We start from the raw sequence: 19419 nt of genomic DNA, 5'->3' as shown, positions 1-19419 counted from the left end.
GAATATAAATAAAATTGATTTCAAAAACTAGTTTTTGCAAGCTCTCTGGTAGCTTTAACTAATAATGAAAATCACCTCTGGGTCGAGATCTTCCTCGTCCTCTATTGCTTTGTGCAACTTCGCTTGCTTCTTCAAACCACCTTGATAACATGTCAGACATTCTCTGCATCAATGACACATTGGGACTTTGCTCTCCTATGATAACAAAACACGTCTTATCAGTGAACTTAGTAATAAGTCAGGATCTTTCATTAATGTAAAAACCTATATTGGAAGGCCTTTAAAGTGAAAGCAATTTTTTAAAATCAAATTGCTTAAATAAATTATATGAATGCATATGTAAACCTACTAGGGCTGTCATCACATTTTATAGTAAATGCACACATGAGTCACTCTCATCTGCATCTTGAGTTCCTCCTACATCTCTGCCAATCCTTAGGTACTTCCACACTCCTACCCTTACCCCAACCCACATCTTTGGGCCTAAGAGTACACAGATAAGAAGAGGTCATGAAGTTTTAAGTTGAACAGATTAAAAACAAAGTATGACCTCTCTCTTAAATTTCCCTAAACTGAAGGTTTGCTCTCTAACTTAAATTTCCTTAAACTGAATTTATTTTTATCATCATTTATTGCAAATTACATATAGTTGAAATTAACTGAAACCAGAAAATGTTTTATCTTTTTCCTTCCCCCCTTTTCTTCCTTCAAATACTTGAGTAGTCTTAAGGGCATTTTCAAATTAAGTATCCCATCAAATTAAAACTGTGATAATTCTATTTTACAATCATATAATTTAAAATAAAAACTGTTTTTGTATTTTCTATGAAAGTAGAATTTATTCTTTTATTACCTTTATATAATGTAGCTTTATATTTTAAAATATGATGTCAAATAATACAAACACTAATATATTGGAAAAAATGCATTTGATCTTAATAGACTTCAGAAATTAGAATAAGACTTTGGCTATAGACCCATTTATTATATAAAATCACAAAATTACTTTTATTTTAAATGTGCCATCTTAACACTCCCAAATAGTAGTTTCTTATGCTTATCAAAGGCATCTGATAGGAGGGGAAAAAAAATTTTTTTTATGTGCTCTTATAAAACTCTCAGATTGGAAACTGGGAGTTTTCAATTCTCTCTATATCAAATACAAAGGCAAAAATTATAAAGTTTGATAATACCCAATCTTGCTGTGGCAAAAATGTATTCTTAGACTTTCAGTGGGAATGCAAAATAGTATATACTTTTCAGAGGGTAATTTGATAACTATCAATATTAAATCCACTTATCCAGTGACCCACACATTCCACTTTTAGGATTTCACCCTAAGACACTTGCACAAGTACATGTACAAAGATATATGTACAAAGATGTCTGTTACAATATCACTTATAAAGCAAAAAAATGGAAACAAGCTAAAATATTAATGTTTAAAAAGCTGACCAAAGTATAGTTACCATCTCGTTCTCGTTCACTCTCAGGCCTTGCTCGGGGTCCAGTATCTGACCAATCACCACGAAGTCTCAAACGTTTAACTGGAGGCTGTCGTAACTTAAAGAAGAGAAGAAAACTCATTTGCTGAATTCTTAAAGCACACTGTAAGTCTATGATTCTTTCCTTTTTTTTTTTTTTACTTTATCGAGATGCTAAATCAAAATACGGAGCTTCCCTGGTGGCTCCGTGGTAAATAATCCACCTGCCAATGCATGAGACATGCATGGTTCAATCCCTGGATTGAGGAGATCCCATGGAGAAGGAAATGGCAACCCACGTCAGTATTTTTGCCTCAGAAATCCCATGGACAGAGGAGCCTGGCAGGCTATAGTCCAAGGGGTTAAAAAAGAGTTGGACACAACTTAGCGACTAAACAACAACAAAAAAATCAAAGTATGAAAAAGAGCCATAAATATCCATTGACGTTGACAGCCTATACTTAATATCTTCAACCTAAAGACTGAATGCAACTTTAAAATCTTGTAAATGTGATATCAAATCCCATCATCTTTCAACTGACAAGAGAAAAGTTATCTAACTACATTAAGCCTAAGTTTTCTATTATGATGATATAGGTAAAGTAGCTACACACCTAGTTGGCAATAGGAGTAACCATTATTTTATTATTATTACTGACAATTTGCTCTCTGGTTCTCCCCCCAGCATCTACTCCAACGTGCATTACTCACCTTAGTGTCTTTACTCTACCTGTTGCTCTCTTTCTTAGCTACTAACTTTTCCTACTACTTCAGAAAAAAATAAAGTCAGTTCTATAGAAATGATATCAATTTCCTCAATTTCATTCCATAAACTTATCTATATCTACTTCTTAATTTCTTCCGATCTTTCTCAGGAGATGGATCATTTGTTTTAAGCCTAATCTCTATGTGTGTTTTTTATTTCATTCCTTGAATAATTATTCTATTTCTATACCTACATTCCTCTCTTCTTTCTTGATTCTTCCTCACAATGTACTAAAGGTTCTTATCATTTTTAAAGCACTGCAAGTTCCTATTTCTATTCAGCATCTATTCTTTTCTCATGCTTTCTGAAGCTTTACTGTCAAGCTTCTTTTAAAAAGTCTGTATTCATTCTATTTTTATCTACCACTCTTCACTCAATTCACTGAAGTGATCTCATTTTTCCACTGAATTCTCACCCATATCACCAGTGAATGACCAATTCCTAAGTTCATTGATCAATGATAAAATGATCAAAAATCAATTTCCAATTTGAATGGCACCTTTTAGAGATTCTTCTATCTGATATTGATGGTATCTGACACTCTTAATCACTCCCTTCAACTATCACATTTTTAACATCTTTTTATTGATGTATAATTTACATAGCATAATATTTACCCTTTTAAAAATATTTATACTTTTAAAGCAGACAAATCAGAGGTATATATTCACAAAAGCTATGCAGTTACTTGTATCTCACTAATCCAGATCATTTTCATCACTCCCCACTTGCCCCTCAACTCACCTCCTGACAACCACTCATCTAACTCTGCCTCTATGGATATGCTTATTCTGGACACATCATGTAAGTGTAACAATATAATATAATATGTGGTCATCATGTATTACTTCTTTCACTTAGCAGAATATTTTTCAAGGTGCATCCACACTGCAGCATGTATCAGTATTTCATCGCTATTTTTATGGCTCAATACTATTCTACTTTTTAAATATACCACATTTTGTTTATTCATTCATCAGCTGATGAAAACTGAGCTCTTTCCACTTTTTGGCTATTGTAACTAATGCTGCTATGAACATACATGCAAGTTTTTATGGGGACATGTTTTCAATTTTCTTGGGTATATAATCTAGCATGGGATTGCCAAATCATACGATAGCTTCCATGTTTAAATTCTGAGGAACTGCCAAGCTGTTTTCCAAGGCACCTGTACTGTTTCATACTCCTGCCAGTAATGTATGAGGGCCCTGATTTCTCCACACTTTCATGAACGTTTACACTCGTCACTGGCTCTTTCAGTCAATCTAGTAAGTATGAAGTGGCACCTCACTGTGGCTTTCATCAGTGATGTTGAACATCTCCATATATGCTTAATGGCCATTTGCATATCTTTTTTGGAGAAATGTCTATTCAAATCCTTTATCAATTTTTTAATTAAGATATTTATCTTTTCATTATTGAGTAGCAAGTGTTCTTTATATAACATATTCTGGATACTAGATTCTAAATCATAAACCAGATGTATGATTTGCAAATATTTTCTCCAATGTGTGAGTCACTCCCTTATATTTTAACATAATATTCACTTTTTCCTCCTCATAATTTAGCAAGTTTTGATAGAAATTTAGTGATAGCTTAGTGGTAAATTTTCTATTTTCTCCTGGAAACTATACTGAGCAACAAGGAGCATGGGGGTGGGGCCAGGGTGGGGGGAATGGGAGACTTTCCATCCTCAGCAAAAGAAACAGAAACCCCTCTAAAATATTCCATATTATACATAAGTATGGTTAAAAGCAACTGAGAATAACAAAACCTGCAGAGGAAGTCACAAGTGTGAAAAGGAATAATCAGACGATGCCTAGTGTGGTAGTTGTTTAAATGTCAGACAAATAATCATTTCCAGAAAGAGCCTCATCCTGTATAAAAATTGTACTTAGAATAACAAACTAGAGCTCTCTTCCATGGTTACAAGAGAGAAATTTCTATATTATACAGGCAAAGAACTGATGTTATACTCTCACCAAGTATATCCAGAACAAGATCTTCAAGTTAAAAACAGTCTCAAGTTTGATTTTTTGAGATATCTGAAATAATCTAGTCTAGAGTCCTGAAAATGGTATAGTCATTCCATAAAAAATCCTGAAAATGATAGTCAGTCATTCCATAAAAAAATTTTCAGCACCTTTTATGTGTCAGCCACTACACTTCGTATCAGGGAAAGATCAACAGACAAAACATACAAAAATTCTCAATGTAACAGAGTTTACAAAATACGTGAAATTAAACAAGTAAAATATACAGAGAAAGTTGTGTTATAGAATAAAATTAGGTAGAAAAGGGAGATAGGTAGTACCAGAGAATTAAGGAATATAATTCTTAACAATGTGGTATATTAGTGTCTAATGGAGAGAAAAACAAGTGCAAAGCACTGTAAGAGGTAAAGGAAGAAGAAATCCAGATAATCTGGAGGTCATTTCAGGCAAAGTAAATGCAAAAACTGTAAGGCAGAAGCACACTTAGCCTGCCTGAGTAAATAAGTAACTAGATGTGGCTGCTGCTGCTGCTGCTGCTACTAAGTCGCTTCAGTTGTGTCCGACTCCGTGCGACCCCATAGATGGCAGCCCACCAGGCTCCCCCGTCCCTGGGATTTTCCAGGCAAGAGTACTGGAGTGGGGTGCCATTGCCTCTCCGAGATGTGGCTAGAGCAGACCAAACAAAGGAGAGAGCCGTAGAAGTGACAAGAACCAAGTAACATAAGATCTTGAAGCCACTGTACGGACCTCAGTTTTGAGTGAGGTGGTGAGCGATTCTGGAGTGTGAATCAGAACAGTGGTATGATTTGACTTATGTTTTAAAAGATTACTTTGGCTACTGTGTACCTAAAGGATTGGAGAGGGTGGTATGAAAGCAGGGACCTAGTAAGAAAGCTGTCATAATAATCCAGAAGAGGTGCTGATGCCTTGGATCAGTGTTAGTAGTAGAATGGGAAGTAATACTAACACATTTTAGTTACAGGTTTCCCCTGCTATCTGAAAGCAGAATGTTCCTATGAAACCCTTCATAAGTGAAAATGGAGTAACACAAAGAAGCAATTACATTAAGACACATCTTGCTAACTGATGCACAAAATAAATCAAGACAAGGCACAGATGTTTACAGACACAATTTAATACTCAGAGCTTAATGCTGAGATATAAAGGCAACTCAAAGCCAGGGCAACTCAAAGCCAGGGCAGCTTGACACTGAAATGCCAAGCGTAGTTCCCTGGGAAGAGGTGTGGTAGCACCACGTGCTGCTCAGGGCACGCACTGCAAACAATCACTAGGTGCTGTTTTCACTTTTCACCTTTCTTTTCTGTAAAAGTGAAAATCCTCTTTGGATGTTTTAGTCAGTGAAATCAAGTACTGATGCAGGTCTCCAGTAAAAGCAAAGCTATATAGAAGCAAACTTTCAAAAAGCTGGGGATACGTGTAAGACTTTTAGGAATAAATCATGAGGAACAGGAGAAAATGAGAGATGGGATTCAACAAAGCAGTCCAATAATGTGCTAGGTAGGTGGGGAAAAAAGTGTCAAAAAGATATAGGAGAAAAAGAAAGAAAAAAGAAAAAGAAAAAAAGGAATACCAAAATAAAAGAAAATGAGAAGTGGAAAAAAATTTTTGAATAAGACAAAAGAATATGGTAAATAAAGAAGGGCAACATGAACTCCCTGGTGGTCCAGTGTCTTGGGCGCCATGCTTTCACTGTGGGAGCCAAGATCCAGTCCCTGGTGGGGAACTGAGACCCCACATGCTGTGCAACATGGCCAAAAAAAAGGGAGCAGGAGCAAAAGGGAAATTATTAGAGGATATAGGAAATAATCCTGGAGAAGGGAAAGGCTACCCACTGTAGTATTCTGGCCTGGGTTACAAAGAGTTGGACACGACACGACTGAGCAACTTTCACTCAAAGGAAATAATATAGAAAAGAGACCCCTACAAATTAAGAAAATATAAAAATATGGAAACACAAGAAAAAATCATATATTAAAATTTTATTCATACTTTAAAAACCTGCTCAACAGTTTCTTATGCTCCCAATTAAAAACAATTATTCTGTCTTTGGTCTATTTATATGGAACATTAATTCTTACATATAATTATGTTACTTTAACTTTCACACATTTATTTATAAATCTTACTCTTTTATCTATTTATTTGCAAACTCCTGAATGACAGGTCATATCTTTGTCACAGTCAGCCTTGATTTTCTCAAGTTTAGTAGATAGTACAGTAGATACCAAATAACTATTTGGTGAGCTGAGAAGAGCTTGTCTGAACATTACTACAAAGAATTTAACATAACACACTGAAAAAGATAATTATATTAAGAGGAAGACAGTTTATTAATTTCTTTTCCTAGACAGACCTGTATATTGTTTCATTATTACAATAAGCATAATTTTTATACTTTTAATCCATTTTCAGAATTATTTTTCTTAACTTAGTTAATTCATAGAAGAACACTGAGAAAAACATGTTAAAAAAAACAACTGCTCATGACTCAGCCTCATTCACTCTGATTATATAAACATCCTTTGGCTAAGTTTTCTATGGCGTAAAAGCTAGTTGGCTCACTTAAAATGTTCCTGCATTTCCAACTCTTTCATTATGTAACAACATTCACAAAGTTTGACTGTAACATTACTACAGCTCATTCTTTCAAGAGGAAATTACATAGTAACAACAGAACAGATTTTACATTTTCAATCAGACCTATAATCTCAAAAATAGCTTTCATTAGCAACATACTCTCTTCATAAATTTCTTAATTCAGTTAAATACAGTGCCACATGTAATCTTGATTTTTTTTTAATTTTATAACCCTATCAACCTGCAAATATAAGAACTGGATTTAGTTTTGCATCTCATAGGAATTACAAAATCATTGTTCTTCTTTAGTACCTTTAAAATGTATTTATTATTAAGAGGTGAACCAATACTTAAACAGTCACTGACAATTAATAAAAAGCAAAGGTTTACTTCAAAAGACATTAACAATCCAAAGAATAGAATGGTTAAACACAGGACATGTTAAAAAAAAAAAAAAAACCCAAAGTGAAAAACACAAGGCAAAAGAAGCTTAAGAGGCAAACATTATTCTACTGCTGTGTACTGTCAATGACATATTATTTCTGATTTCTGCTTTTCCCCAGGTTCGATCCCTGCGTTAGGAAGATCCCCTGGAGAAGGAAATGGCAACCCACTCCAGTACTCTTGCCTGGAAAATTCCATGGACTGAGGAGCCTGGTAGGCTACAGTCCATGGGTCGCAAAGAGTCGGACACGACTGAGCAACTTCACTTTCACTTTTCTGCTTTTCCTAAGAAAATGACTGACTATTTTAAAGACATTTTAGGAACAATAATTCTTTCACCTATCTTTCAAAACATAATATATCTGTATCTAGAAATTGATGAAGAAAAGGGTATCTATAGATACCAGTTCAGTTCAGTTCAGTCACTCAGTTGTGTCCAACTCTTTTCAACCCCATGACTGCAGCATGGCAGGTTTCCCTGTCCATCACCAACTCTCAGAGCCTGCTAGATATAGGTATGCATATAGATACATATATATATAAAATGTAATGTATCAACTTCCAAGGCACTAAATGTTTATATACACCTACCAACAGGAGTTTTACCTATTGCCACATACTCTTCATATACAGACAACAAGCTCCTCCTCTCCTGATTCTGTGTATGTGTTGTGCTGTGTGCGAATGTCACTAGCTCACAACTGTGACCAAGGCAGAATCAGAAGAGAGGAAGGACCACTATCCACCTGTGAACAGTAAATACTTTTTGCATAAATATAAACAGTAAGTTTCTTGGAAGCTTATACATCACATTGTTTTAATTACCTTTCCTGCAACTGTCAGAACTGTTACTATTTCTTGGTGCTGCTATACATCCATAAACTTGGAGAAACATTTTGCTAATAGACATTTACTCTTTAAAATATTATACAATACTTTCATTGGGTACCTTTTCCTTATTTGTTACTCCCATTCTTTCATGCATGTTTCACGTCTTTGCTCCACAGACTATAAATGCCGTGAAAACTAACTCTATTTTTTGAAGCCCTTAAGGCTTCAAATTTAGGACTTACTGAATTAATGCCCCAAGAGTTAGTGAATTAATGTTTTCTGAAGCAAATAAAAGAACATAGCTTTGAGTAAATTTACCTCTTCTCTTTTCTCTTCTGCAGAAGGAGTTTTAAGTTCTCGTGCTGTATCATCTTTTGGGTCAAAAAGATATATATAATCTGAAGAGTAACTAACAAGAATCTCTTGACCATCTTCACTGTAACACAGAGATGTCACCCTGCATGACTTATTATTAAGATGGGAAGGGATAAAACGAGCAACCATTCCAGTAGTTCCTCGGCCTGCATAATTCCCTAATAAAAAAGAAATTGTTTAAAATTCATAATGTTTTTCAAGAAAAACACTTTAAAAACTCATCTGAATTATAAGATATGTATTTAATGTAGCAAAGTAAATCCAAGCTATCATATTCTATTTCCAGAAAAGACTCTGTAATCAATAGTCAGATTTTGTAACAAAATGAAAAAGAATACAGCATAAAGGTTATATTATCTTCCAAAAAGAATTCATGATTTTCTAGAATTCCAGATTAAGTCAATACTTTTTTTTCCCCCAAATATTAGCTATTTAATAATTTTAAATGCTCTATAATTAGAGGCATACTAAATCATCTTTGGAAATTCTCCAAATTAAGATAATATAATTTTCATAAGGTAAATCAGAAAGTTGACATTTACTAATATACTAGATAAAACAGTATAGTATCTATTTAATAAGATTTATCTTTTACTTTATATCATTAAAAGATTTTTTATTGCTGTGAAATTCTCCTCATAAAATAACAGAGTGGGAATATTACTTTAATCTTAATTAATTCTGACAGTCACCAATATAACGTAACATGACACGGAGAGGTACAGTTGGCACTCGGTGCTCTGAAGGCCCAGACATGCTAAATTTCCACAAAGCTGCATTATCTTGCACTCTGAGGTTTTGCCTTGCCCCAAACAGCAATCATGTCTTATCCACTGAGATATGATAGTTGGGCCTACAGTGTCATATTATATTACTACCGTTCCCATTAAGTATGCACATTCAGATAGGTAAGACTTCTCAATCACAGTGCAAAAAATGAAAAAAGATCCCATCTGGTTTTCCCATTTCAATACTGTATGTCCATTTTCACTGGACATAAACTAACATTGAGATAAACACTGTTAATTTATGATCAAGTCCACTTTTAATTTATAAATCCTTATATATATATGGGGTGTGTATGTGTGTCTGTGAGAGAGAGGAAATCTTGACATTCCTTGGCAGAAAATCTTGACCTTCCTAACAAAAGTTGGCTTTGAAGTGAATATTTCAGAAGTAGTTTGATCTCAAACCAAATAAGGAACAAATAAGAGTTTAAGGCAAATTCAAATTCAGTACTGCAGCACCATTTACAGTACTTTAGATAGGCTACAAGAGATGATTAGATAGCATTACCGACTCAATGGACATGAGTTTGCGCAAAAGCCAGGAGATAGTGGATGGCAGAGAAGCCTGGTGTGCTGCAATCCATGGGGTCACAAAGAGTTGGACAGGACTTAGCAACTGAATAAGCAGCAGCTAGGCTACGAAGTAAGCATGAACATATGATACACACACACAAGTCATTGTTCTTTCCTAAACTTTTCTCCCCATCACGCTTACTATTATCCTCTTGATTAAAAAGATGGCAAAGAGAAATCAAGACAGCTAAATGTTGTGGGCTGAAGTATGTCCCCTGAAAATTTCATGTATACCAAGAACCACAGAATGTGATCTTATTTAGAAATGAGGTCTTTGTAGATGTCATAATTATCAAGATGAGGTCATAGTGGATTACAGTGGACCTTAAATACAACTTAACTAGTGTCCTTATGAGGGGGAAACGTAGACAGACATACACACAGGAGAGAATGGCATGTCAACGGAAGCAGAAATTCAACTGATACATTTAAAAGCCAAGGGATGCTAAAGATTGTCAGCAACCTCCAGAATGTAAGAAAAAAGCAGGCAAAATATTTTTCCAGACAGCCTCCAACAGAAAACCACCCTGCAACACCTTGATTTCAGACATTAAGCCTCCAGATATGTGAGAGAATAAATTTGTTATTTTAAGTCACCCAATTTATAATAATTTGTTACAACAGCTTCAGGAAACTAATACATGTAGTGCTACAACATTCTAAAGTGATAAACTGCAAAAGTGTCACCTTGATGGGGTCATAAAAACTTGGTGAAATGCTATTTTTTATAATAATCCATAATATTTAAATAAATTCTATATACTGAATTTTATATCAAACTAAAGAACTTTTAAAAATCATAACAGGTCAAAAAGATTTATCCTTTGAATTGATAGTCTCATATTTTCTCTAATCTAAGTCTTTACCTGTAGCTCTCGTGCCCAGCATTCGCCGATCATATATACGTACTGAGCTATCAGAACAACCAACAGCAAGATAATATGGTATTGGTGGACAAATAGCTACTGATGTGGCAGCACGTCGGCAGTTAATTAAAATATCCTACAAAAGATAAAAGAACATCTGTTACATAAGTTGTACAACAGATAATAATCTACTTAAAATATTTTCCCTTCAATTGGAAAGGAAATCTTTCTCAGAAATCCTAATTCAGCCAGCATGACAATGAAGCAGAAAAAACAACAGGCTTCCTAAATATTCCCATACTCAAGAATAAAATGAACATTATCTTTAAAAATACTAAAAACTGCAAATATTTCCTATGTAATATGTCATTACATTAATATCATTAAAAATGCCTGCTATTATTGGTCCACTGGACAGTAAAGATAGAGGTATAATCCACCTTTGTCTATGGTAAGTATATTGATTATATTATATGGTACTCATACCTTAATTTTAATTAGTTATTAAAATATAACAAAAGTATCATGACCTGATTTTTAAAAATCAGGACCTTATAAAACCATCCTCCTCCTTACCAGTTCAAAAACAAAGTACGTACACACATATATACAAACTATGTCAAAGACAGGCTTTTTATGATAATGTCACTACTTCTCCCTACACAAACATTAGAAAATGTAAGGGCGCTCATCCCAAAGATATAGTCTTAAGGTATTCTGTTAATATACTCTTTTGTCTATAAGCTAATCCCTCACTCCTCTCAGAAAAGCCAAGTTTTTAAGTTACATTTATGCTGTTTTATGTATTTAATTATTGACCTCAGAACTTTATTCCTATCACAAAGAACTCATTCATCAAATTCCATTCATCATTCTAAATTTTTAGTACTTAAGAATTACCCTACTTACCTGCTTTCTTTATATTCTATTTGCTTTTACATATAAAGACTTCAGAAGTATTACTGAGGAAAAATACAACAATATTTTACCGTTGCTATTTTAGTTACTAAGTAGTGTCTGACTCTTTTGTGATCCCATGGACTGTACCCCACCAAGCTCCTCTGTCCATGAGATTTCCCAGGCAAGAATATGGGAATGAGTTACCATTTCCTTCTCCAGGAGATCTTCCTGACCCAGGGATCAAACTCACATTTCCACGTATTATCAGGTGGATTCTTTACCACTGAGCCACCAGGGAAGCCCTTATTAGTTTTATTTATTCTTTCGTTTTACAACAAAGTTTCTGATTATAAACACAAAATTAAATCCAACTACACTGTACAATATTGCTTAAAAGAATCTGACTTAACAAACTTTAGGACTTATTATTTAACAAAAAACAGGCATACCAAATGCCCCTCATAAACGACCGGCTATTTCAAACTTGTTTCTGCCTTCAGTTCAACACTCCTAGTTGTATATGTGTACACATATACAACAAAAAAACTAACAAAAATTTTTTATTTCTATTTTTTTCTTTTTCTTCTCTGTTTTGAAGTATAAAATAATCTCTTCTCCTAAGGCATGTTAACAACAACAACTAGTTTCATTAGCGAACACTCAACCTGATTACGGCAACCCACTCCAGGATTCTTGCCTGGAACATCCCATGGACAGAGGATCCTGGAGGGCGGGCTACAGTCCATAGGGTCACAAAGAGTCAGACACGACTGAGTGACTAACACTAACAACCTGGTTACTAGTATTATTTTTTTTTTTTGGTAATTGTCAAGAAAAATGTATTTAGAGTACTTAATTTTTTTTTAATTGGAAGATAACTGTTTTACAATTTGTATTGGTTTCTGCCATACATCTCAGCTGGCAGTATTTTCTTATTTCATTTACAACTCCAAAACGATCCAAGACAAAAGCTACTGTCTCTGAGTAACATTTAGGGTTAGTATTAGTAGTCTGGGGCCTTAGACTGACTGATTTCACAGGTGTTTTTCAAGTTTAAAATACCATTTTAAAAAATACAAAACTAAGGCCACTCTCAACTTCTGACACGGCCCACACTCTAAATAAATCCACTTCTTATTCAACTCCCCCGCAAAATACAAAATTGACAGTGAAGCTCTATGTTTAGAGAAATGAGCTAAATCAACAATGAACATGTTGATAAAATGGTACCTAATTGTCTAAAACAAAAGATATATTAACAAATCTTGAATTACAGGACAGGGTAAAAAGAGAAGACATCAAACTACTACATGCTTTTATCACTGCTACTGGTAAAGCCAAAGCTGCCTCCATACATAAATAAAATACTTCAAGTTTTTACAGAGCCATAGCATATACTGAACAATTCTATAAATCTTCATAAATGTATTTGAATTTCCCAGTTTAATATACATTCCTTAACTTCACTACTAACATTTTAATTATGAACAAATTTAATAAATTAAAAATAATTTATAAAATAATTTTAATTATTTTATAATTAAAATACATTTATTAAATATTTTTTAAATTAAAAAATTTAAATTTACCGATAAGCTCATAACCCAGAGAAAACTTACTGTCCAACCTTAACTTTAATCTTAATTATTTTCATTATTTATATAAAAACTTGATTCTTACATCTTTGCAATCTTCTTTCGTACAGCTAGTTTTGATGCGTGTATCAAACCACCTAACAGTTCCATCTTCACCACAAGACAGAAAGGTATACGGGTCATTAGGTACAGTCATAATCTGAAGATAGAAAGGTAATTGTACAGGAAATGTTAGTGAACATTTAAACAGATGGCTTTGAAAAATATTACTGCTATTATTACAAAATGAAAGGCAAAGGCAACTAAGAACCATTTACTGGAATTATTTATGACTTCAGCATACCATAATGCAAAACAGTGCTATACATATAGATATATGCAAAACGTAACTGCTGAATTAATGTGATTCATTTACTTTCATTTGAAATTAATGTACCTCCAGATTCAAAATTCTTTAAAATTATAAACACCTTACAACATAACAAGAAAAATCCTACCCTTGGAAGCCTGTTCAAACTTTTATGTTTGAACAGCCAAAATTTTATGTTTTGGGGATATGAATTTACACTTGCTTTAGAAACAAAGTATAAAGTTTTCTTCTCTGACAATCATTATAAAACCCTGTAGTGCCAAATCAAGCATTCAAATTAACCTCTCAAAAAACTTTTGAGCGATGGTAATGGTTCTATAACCACATAAAAGTACTAAATTTTCATGAAGTGTACAGTTAAAAATGGTAGGAATGGCAAATGTTACATTAGGCATTTTTTATAAAAAATTAAAATTTTTTAAAGAAATGAAACATTTTAGATATTCCTATATCTATTACTGGTTTAGCAATAAGGCTGTAAATTGAGGCTCTGTGTACCCTCCTATCCAACATATTCCCTCCACCCTTCTCTGTCCCAAGAAATAGAAACTACCAAAATTGGGTATTTAGCAATTCCACAGAGACTTTTATGCACCCCTAAACAATGGAAAGTAGGTTCCCATGTTTTGAAACTTGGTATACTCAAAAAGGTATTTAGATTAACTAGTCTTCAAAGAAATACAAATTATATTTGTATTAATTAGGTATTTATTAGGATTTTTATTTATTAGGACTAAATACAAATTATAATCCTAAGTAAATATCACTAGACATCACTGGAATGATCAAACGAAAGGGATTTGGTAATATCAAATGTCACTGAGGATACAGAACTACTAGAGCTCTCATACATCACTGATGAGACGGTAAAATGGTATCATCACTTTGAAAAACCATGTGTTAATATCTACTGAAGTTGGTAATATGCTTCTTCTATGACCCAGCAATTCCACTACAAATAAATGTTATAAAGTCATCTAAAGATGTGTACTACAATGTTCAAGGCAGCATAATTCATATTAAATACTTGAAAGAACTCAAATAACCAGAAAGACAGTAAGAATAGAAATGTTGATTTATTCTTAAAATAAAATACTAAAGCAATAACAATAAACAAACACGTTATTCTCAAGTTACATAAAGCCAGTGACTAAACCTAAGAAAATTTCTTGCCAGAAATGAGTGGAGTAACATCTTTAAAGCAGCAAAAGAAAAATAACTATCAAGCTAGAATTCTATATCCACAGAAATATCTTTCTAAAACAAAAATAAAATAGACTTTTTCAAAAATAAAAAAGCTGAAAGATTATTCAATAACACAGAAGTTAGCAAAGGATACCTCTTACCTATCAATCACTATTTTTATAAAAGTTTATATGAAACTCAGCCATATCAAGTCATTTACATATTATCCAAGTCTGTTTTCCTGATGACATATTTGAATAGTTGTGATAGATTATATGGCTCCCAAAGCCTAAAATATATACTATATACTATCCTGTTACAGGATAATTTTCTGTAAAACCCTTTCATTAACAGGCCAGCACAATATAACTGCATTTTGTTTAATTCTTTATGTAAAAAGAAAATAATATCAGTAGTAATCTGGATCTATGCAAAGGAATAAAAGATTGGAAATGATAAATATGTAAGTAAATATAACATTTTTTGTTTTAAAATATGTTTAAAGATAATTAACTATTAAAGGAAGAATATTAACAATGTATTAAAGAGTTTATAAAATATGTAAGAATAAAAGGTTAAAAAAAACGAATTTCTAGGAGAGGAAAAATGGGAGCAGAGTGTTGTAAGATTCTTATACCATATTGAAGTGGTACAATATTACTTGATGGTACACTGTGATAAAGTTTATGATGTATAATTCCTAAAGCATACACTAAAACAACAACAAAGCATCACAGCTAATATGTCAACAAAGGAGATAAAGCAGAATCACAAAAATACTCAGTTCTTCTAGAAGAGGGGAAAATTGATGGAACAGGAAAAGAGAAAAAACAAAAACCAAGACACAAAATTTAAATTCAGCAACTTCTACATCAATTATATGAACTGTAAATGATTAAATACAGCCCAATTAAAAAGCAGACATTGCTAGATTAGATTAAAAACATATAAATTGATCATGAGAATGAAATATAAAACCACAGACAGGCAGACTAAAAGTAAAAGGATAGAGGAAAGAAACATTGCAATAACTGTAAAGATGAGAAAGCTAGATGTGCTGCGTGTGTATGTGTGTTCGTCGCTCAGTAGTATCCAACTCTGTGATTCGATGGACTGTAGCCCACCAGGCTCCTCTGTCCGTGGAGTTCTCCGGGCAAGAATACTAGGGCGGGTAGCCAATCCCTTCATCAGGGGATCTTCCCGACCCTGGGGTCAAGCCCAAGTCTCCTGCATTACAGGTAGATTCTTTACCATCCAAGCCACCAGGAAGTCCCAGATCTGCTATATAAACAGGAAATTTCAAAGCAGAGTATAACGGGAATAAAGAGAATCATTTTACAATTACAAATGAGTCAATCCATGAACAGAAACATTAAAATACTGAATGTTTAGGTACTTAAAAACAGATCTTCAAAATATATGAAGCAAAAATTGAGAACTGAGAGGAGAAATCAACAATATGAAAATATTAGATCTGAACAGTCATCTTTCAATAATTGATAGAACAAGTGATCAGAAAATCAATAACTACACAGAAGAACTGAACATGGTTATCAGCCACTTTGACATAATTGATATTTCTGGAACATTCCACAAACAAAAAAATAAACATTTTTTTAAATACATAAGATAAATTTACCAACAGACTATATTCTGGGACATAAAACCAGACTGATTAAAATTTAAAAGATTCACATCATGCAAAGTACATATTTAACTATAAATTGAACATGAGAAATCAGTCCATACAAAAACAGTTAAACAAATGATTAAAACACCTTCAACTGCAATAACCCAAAGGGGAAAAATTAATGTTCAAATATTTCCAAGTATCTGGAAACTAAATGACACACTTCTCAATAAACAATGAATCAAGGAAATCACAATAGAAATTAGAAAATACATTTAATAAAAGAGAAATGAAAGTTCAGTATATCAACATTAGGGAAACCTAAGGAAACACTCCAACCAGTCCATTCTAAAAGAGATCAGCCCTGGGTGTTCTTTGGAAGGAATGATGCTAAAGCTGAAACTCCAGTACTTTGGCCACCTCATGCGAAGAGCTGACTCACTGGAAAAGACTGATGCTGGGAGGGACTGGGGGCAGGAGGAGGAGACGACAGAGGATGAGATGGCTGGATGGCATCACCAACTCGATGGACGTGAGTTTGGGTGAACTCCAGGAGTTGGTGATGGACAGGGAGGCCTGGCGTGCTGCGATTCATGGGGTCGCAAAGAGTCGGACATGACTGAGCGACTGAACTGAACTGAAGTGAAGGAAACACTCAGATTTCCCCAGTGGCTTAGCAGTAAAGAAACCGCCTGCAATGCAGGAGACGCAGGTTTGATCGATCCCTGGGTGGGGAAGATACCCTGGAGGAGGGAATGGCAACCCACTGTAGTAACCTTGCCTGGAAAAGCCCATGGACAGAGGAGCCTGGTGGGCTACAGTTCATGAAGGGTCAGACACTATTGAGCAACTAAAAAACAACAAAGAAACTACCCAGCAACTAAAAACAACAAAGAGATACTCAGTGGAAATTTTGTTTTACTAATTGCCTCTATTGGAAAGGATAAAGGTCTTAAATCAGTCACTTCAGCCTCTACTTTAAGAAACTAGAAGAAAAACAATGAAACCCACCACAGTAAACAGAGAAGAAAGGAAAAAGCAGAGATTAAAAAAAAAAAAGGAAAATAGAGAAAATCATGGAAACCAAAGTTGGTTCTTAGAGATGATCATTAAAATCAATTGAATCTCTTATCAGGCTGATAAGAAAAATAAAAAGAGAGAGAAGACAAACTATCAATATCAAGAATGTTGGAGGTGGTATCACTATAGATTCTACAGATGTTAAAAAGATAAAGGGACTTTTCCTGGTGTCCAATGGCTAACACTCCCTACTCAGGGAGCCCAGGTCCAATCCTTAGTAGTGAGCTAGATCCCACATGCTACAATTAAGACCCAGCACAGACTGGGCTTCCCTGGTAGCTCAGCTGGTAAACAATCTACCTGCAAAGCAGGAGACCTGGGTTCAAACAGTGGGTGGGGAAGATTCCCCTGGAGGAGGGCACTCATAGTCTTGCTTGGAGAATCCCTAGGGACAGAAGAGCCTGGCAGGCTACAATCCATGGGGTTGCAAAGCATCGGACAGGACTAAGTGACTAAGCACAGCACAGCAGACAAATAAATTTTTAAAAAGTTTTTTTTTAAAGTATAGTGAGTATTGTGAACAACTAATACCCACAAATTCGGCAATATAGGTAAAAGACAGGTTCCTTAAAATGGATAAAATACTGAAGCTATTAAAGCATAAAGATACAGCCTGAATAACCAAATATTCATTTTAAGAATTAAATATGTAGTTATGAACATCCTACAAAGAAAAATCCAGGATCAGATGGCTTTATTGGTAAATGTTCCCAAAGGTATAGAAACAACTACTACCACTTCTATAAAAACTCTTTCAGGAAAATGAAAAGGGACAAACATTGCAAGTTACTCCAAGGGATCAGCATTATGCTGACAATAAAACCATATAGTGCTTAGGAACACATCTGCCAAAAAAAAAAACACAAAAAAACAACCTCTAACAAACACAACAACACAGAAAACGGGTAATATATAAAATATGACTATGTGAGGTTCATCTCTAGAATGCTAAATTGATATTAACATTTGAAAAATAAATGTAGTTCACTGTGTTAAGAAACTAAAAGAAAAAATATATAATTTTTTTCAAATAATGCAGAGAAAAACATTTGACAAAATCCAACATCCATTCCTGGTAAGTTTAATATACAAATAGAAAGGAATTAACTGGATAAAAAAGCATTACTAAAATACACTTGCTGTTATACTTAACAGTGAAACATCAAAGATCAGGAAGAATGTTTAGTCTTACCATTTTTATTCAATATTGAACTGAAAATTCTAATAAGTGTAATAACAAAAAGAAATGAAGTTCAGATGGGGGAAAAAAAAAGTAAAAGTGTCTCTATATTCACAGATGGCATAATCATCTAAGGAGAAAATTTCTATGTGATTTTCTTTCCTAAAAAGTTATTGGAACCAGTAAGTGAATATAGTAAAACAGGGGGAATATAAGATTGAACATGAAAATACTAGCAACAAAACCATGAGAAACTGAAATTTTAAAAATAGTACCATTTATAATAATATGAAAAATATGAAATATTTAAGAATAAATCTTAAGACACACAAAATGGAGATGTATGAATTACCTAAAAAAGAACAGAAAGTAATGGTAATACACAAATTCAAAATTTAAAATTAAAAAACATTAAAATTAAAATTAAACTTAAAATTATAAAACATTGCCAAGTAAACTTAAAGTCCTAAATAAGGGAGATATACTGTAATCATAGATTAGAAGATTTAACACTTGTCAATGCTTCTTAAACTGATATATAGATTCAAATAAATCACTGGAAAAATTGTAGTAAAAATTGACAATCTGATTATCAAAGTCATGTGGAAATACAAAAATCTAAAATACCTTAAACAATTTCAAAAAAGAAGAAAGGACTTATACTACCTGGTTTTAAGAGTTAATATTAAGCTACAGTAATAAAAGCAGGGTGGTATAAGCACAGTGATGAATCACGGGAAGAAAAGAAGATACTGCCCAG

At 33.7% G+C, this 19419-nt stretch overlaps 1 protein-coding gene across 29 annotated transcripts in view; it reads right to left on the bottom strand.

Moving 5' to 3' along the window:
* The window catches only part of DCAF6 (DDB1 and CUL4 associated factor 6), a 185403-nt gene that overhangs the window by 81589 nt on the left and 84395 nt on the right, over positions 1-19419 (bottom strand). For all 29 annotated transcript variants that reach the window (XM_069548651.1, XM_069548629.1, XM_069548539.1 and 26 more), the window contains 5 exons: positions 13300-13413; positions 10720-10855; positions 8436-8650; positions 1470-1563; positions 76-195 (listed from right to left, as the gene is read on the bottom strand). In XM_069548651.1, coding sequence (XP_069404752.1) covers positions 76-195; positions 1470-1563; positions 8436-8650; positions 10720-10855; positions 13300-13410 — 676 coding nt within the window. In that variant the 5' untranslated portion in view covers positions 13411-13413. The remainder of the gene's footprint in view (positions 1-75; positions 196-1469; positions 1564-8435; positions 8651-10719; positions 10856-13299; positions 13414-19419) is intronic.

The sequence above is a fragment of the Ovis canadensis genome, chromosome 1 (assembly GCF_042477335.2).
Source record: "Ovis canadensis isolate MfBH-ARS-UI-01 breed Bighorn chromosome 1, ARS-UI_OviCan_v2, whole genome shotgun sequence".
Taxonomy (NCBI): Eukaryota; Metazoa; Chordata; class Mammalia; order Artiodactyla; family Bovidae; genus Ovis; species Ovis canadensis.
This window is presented reverse-complemented; position numbering and strand designations above follow the sequence as displayed.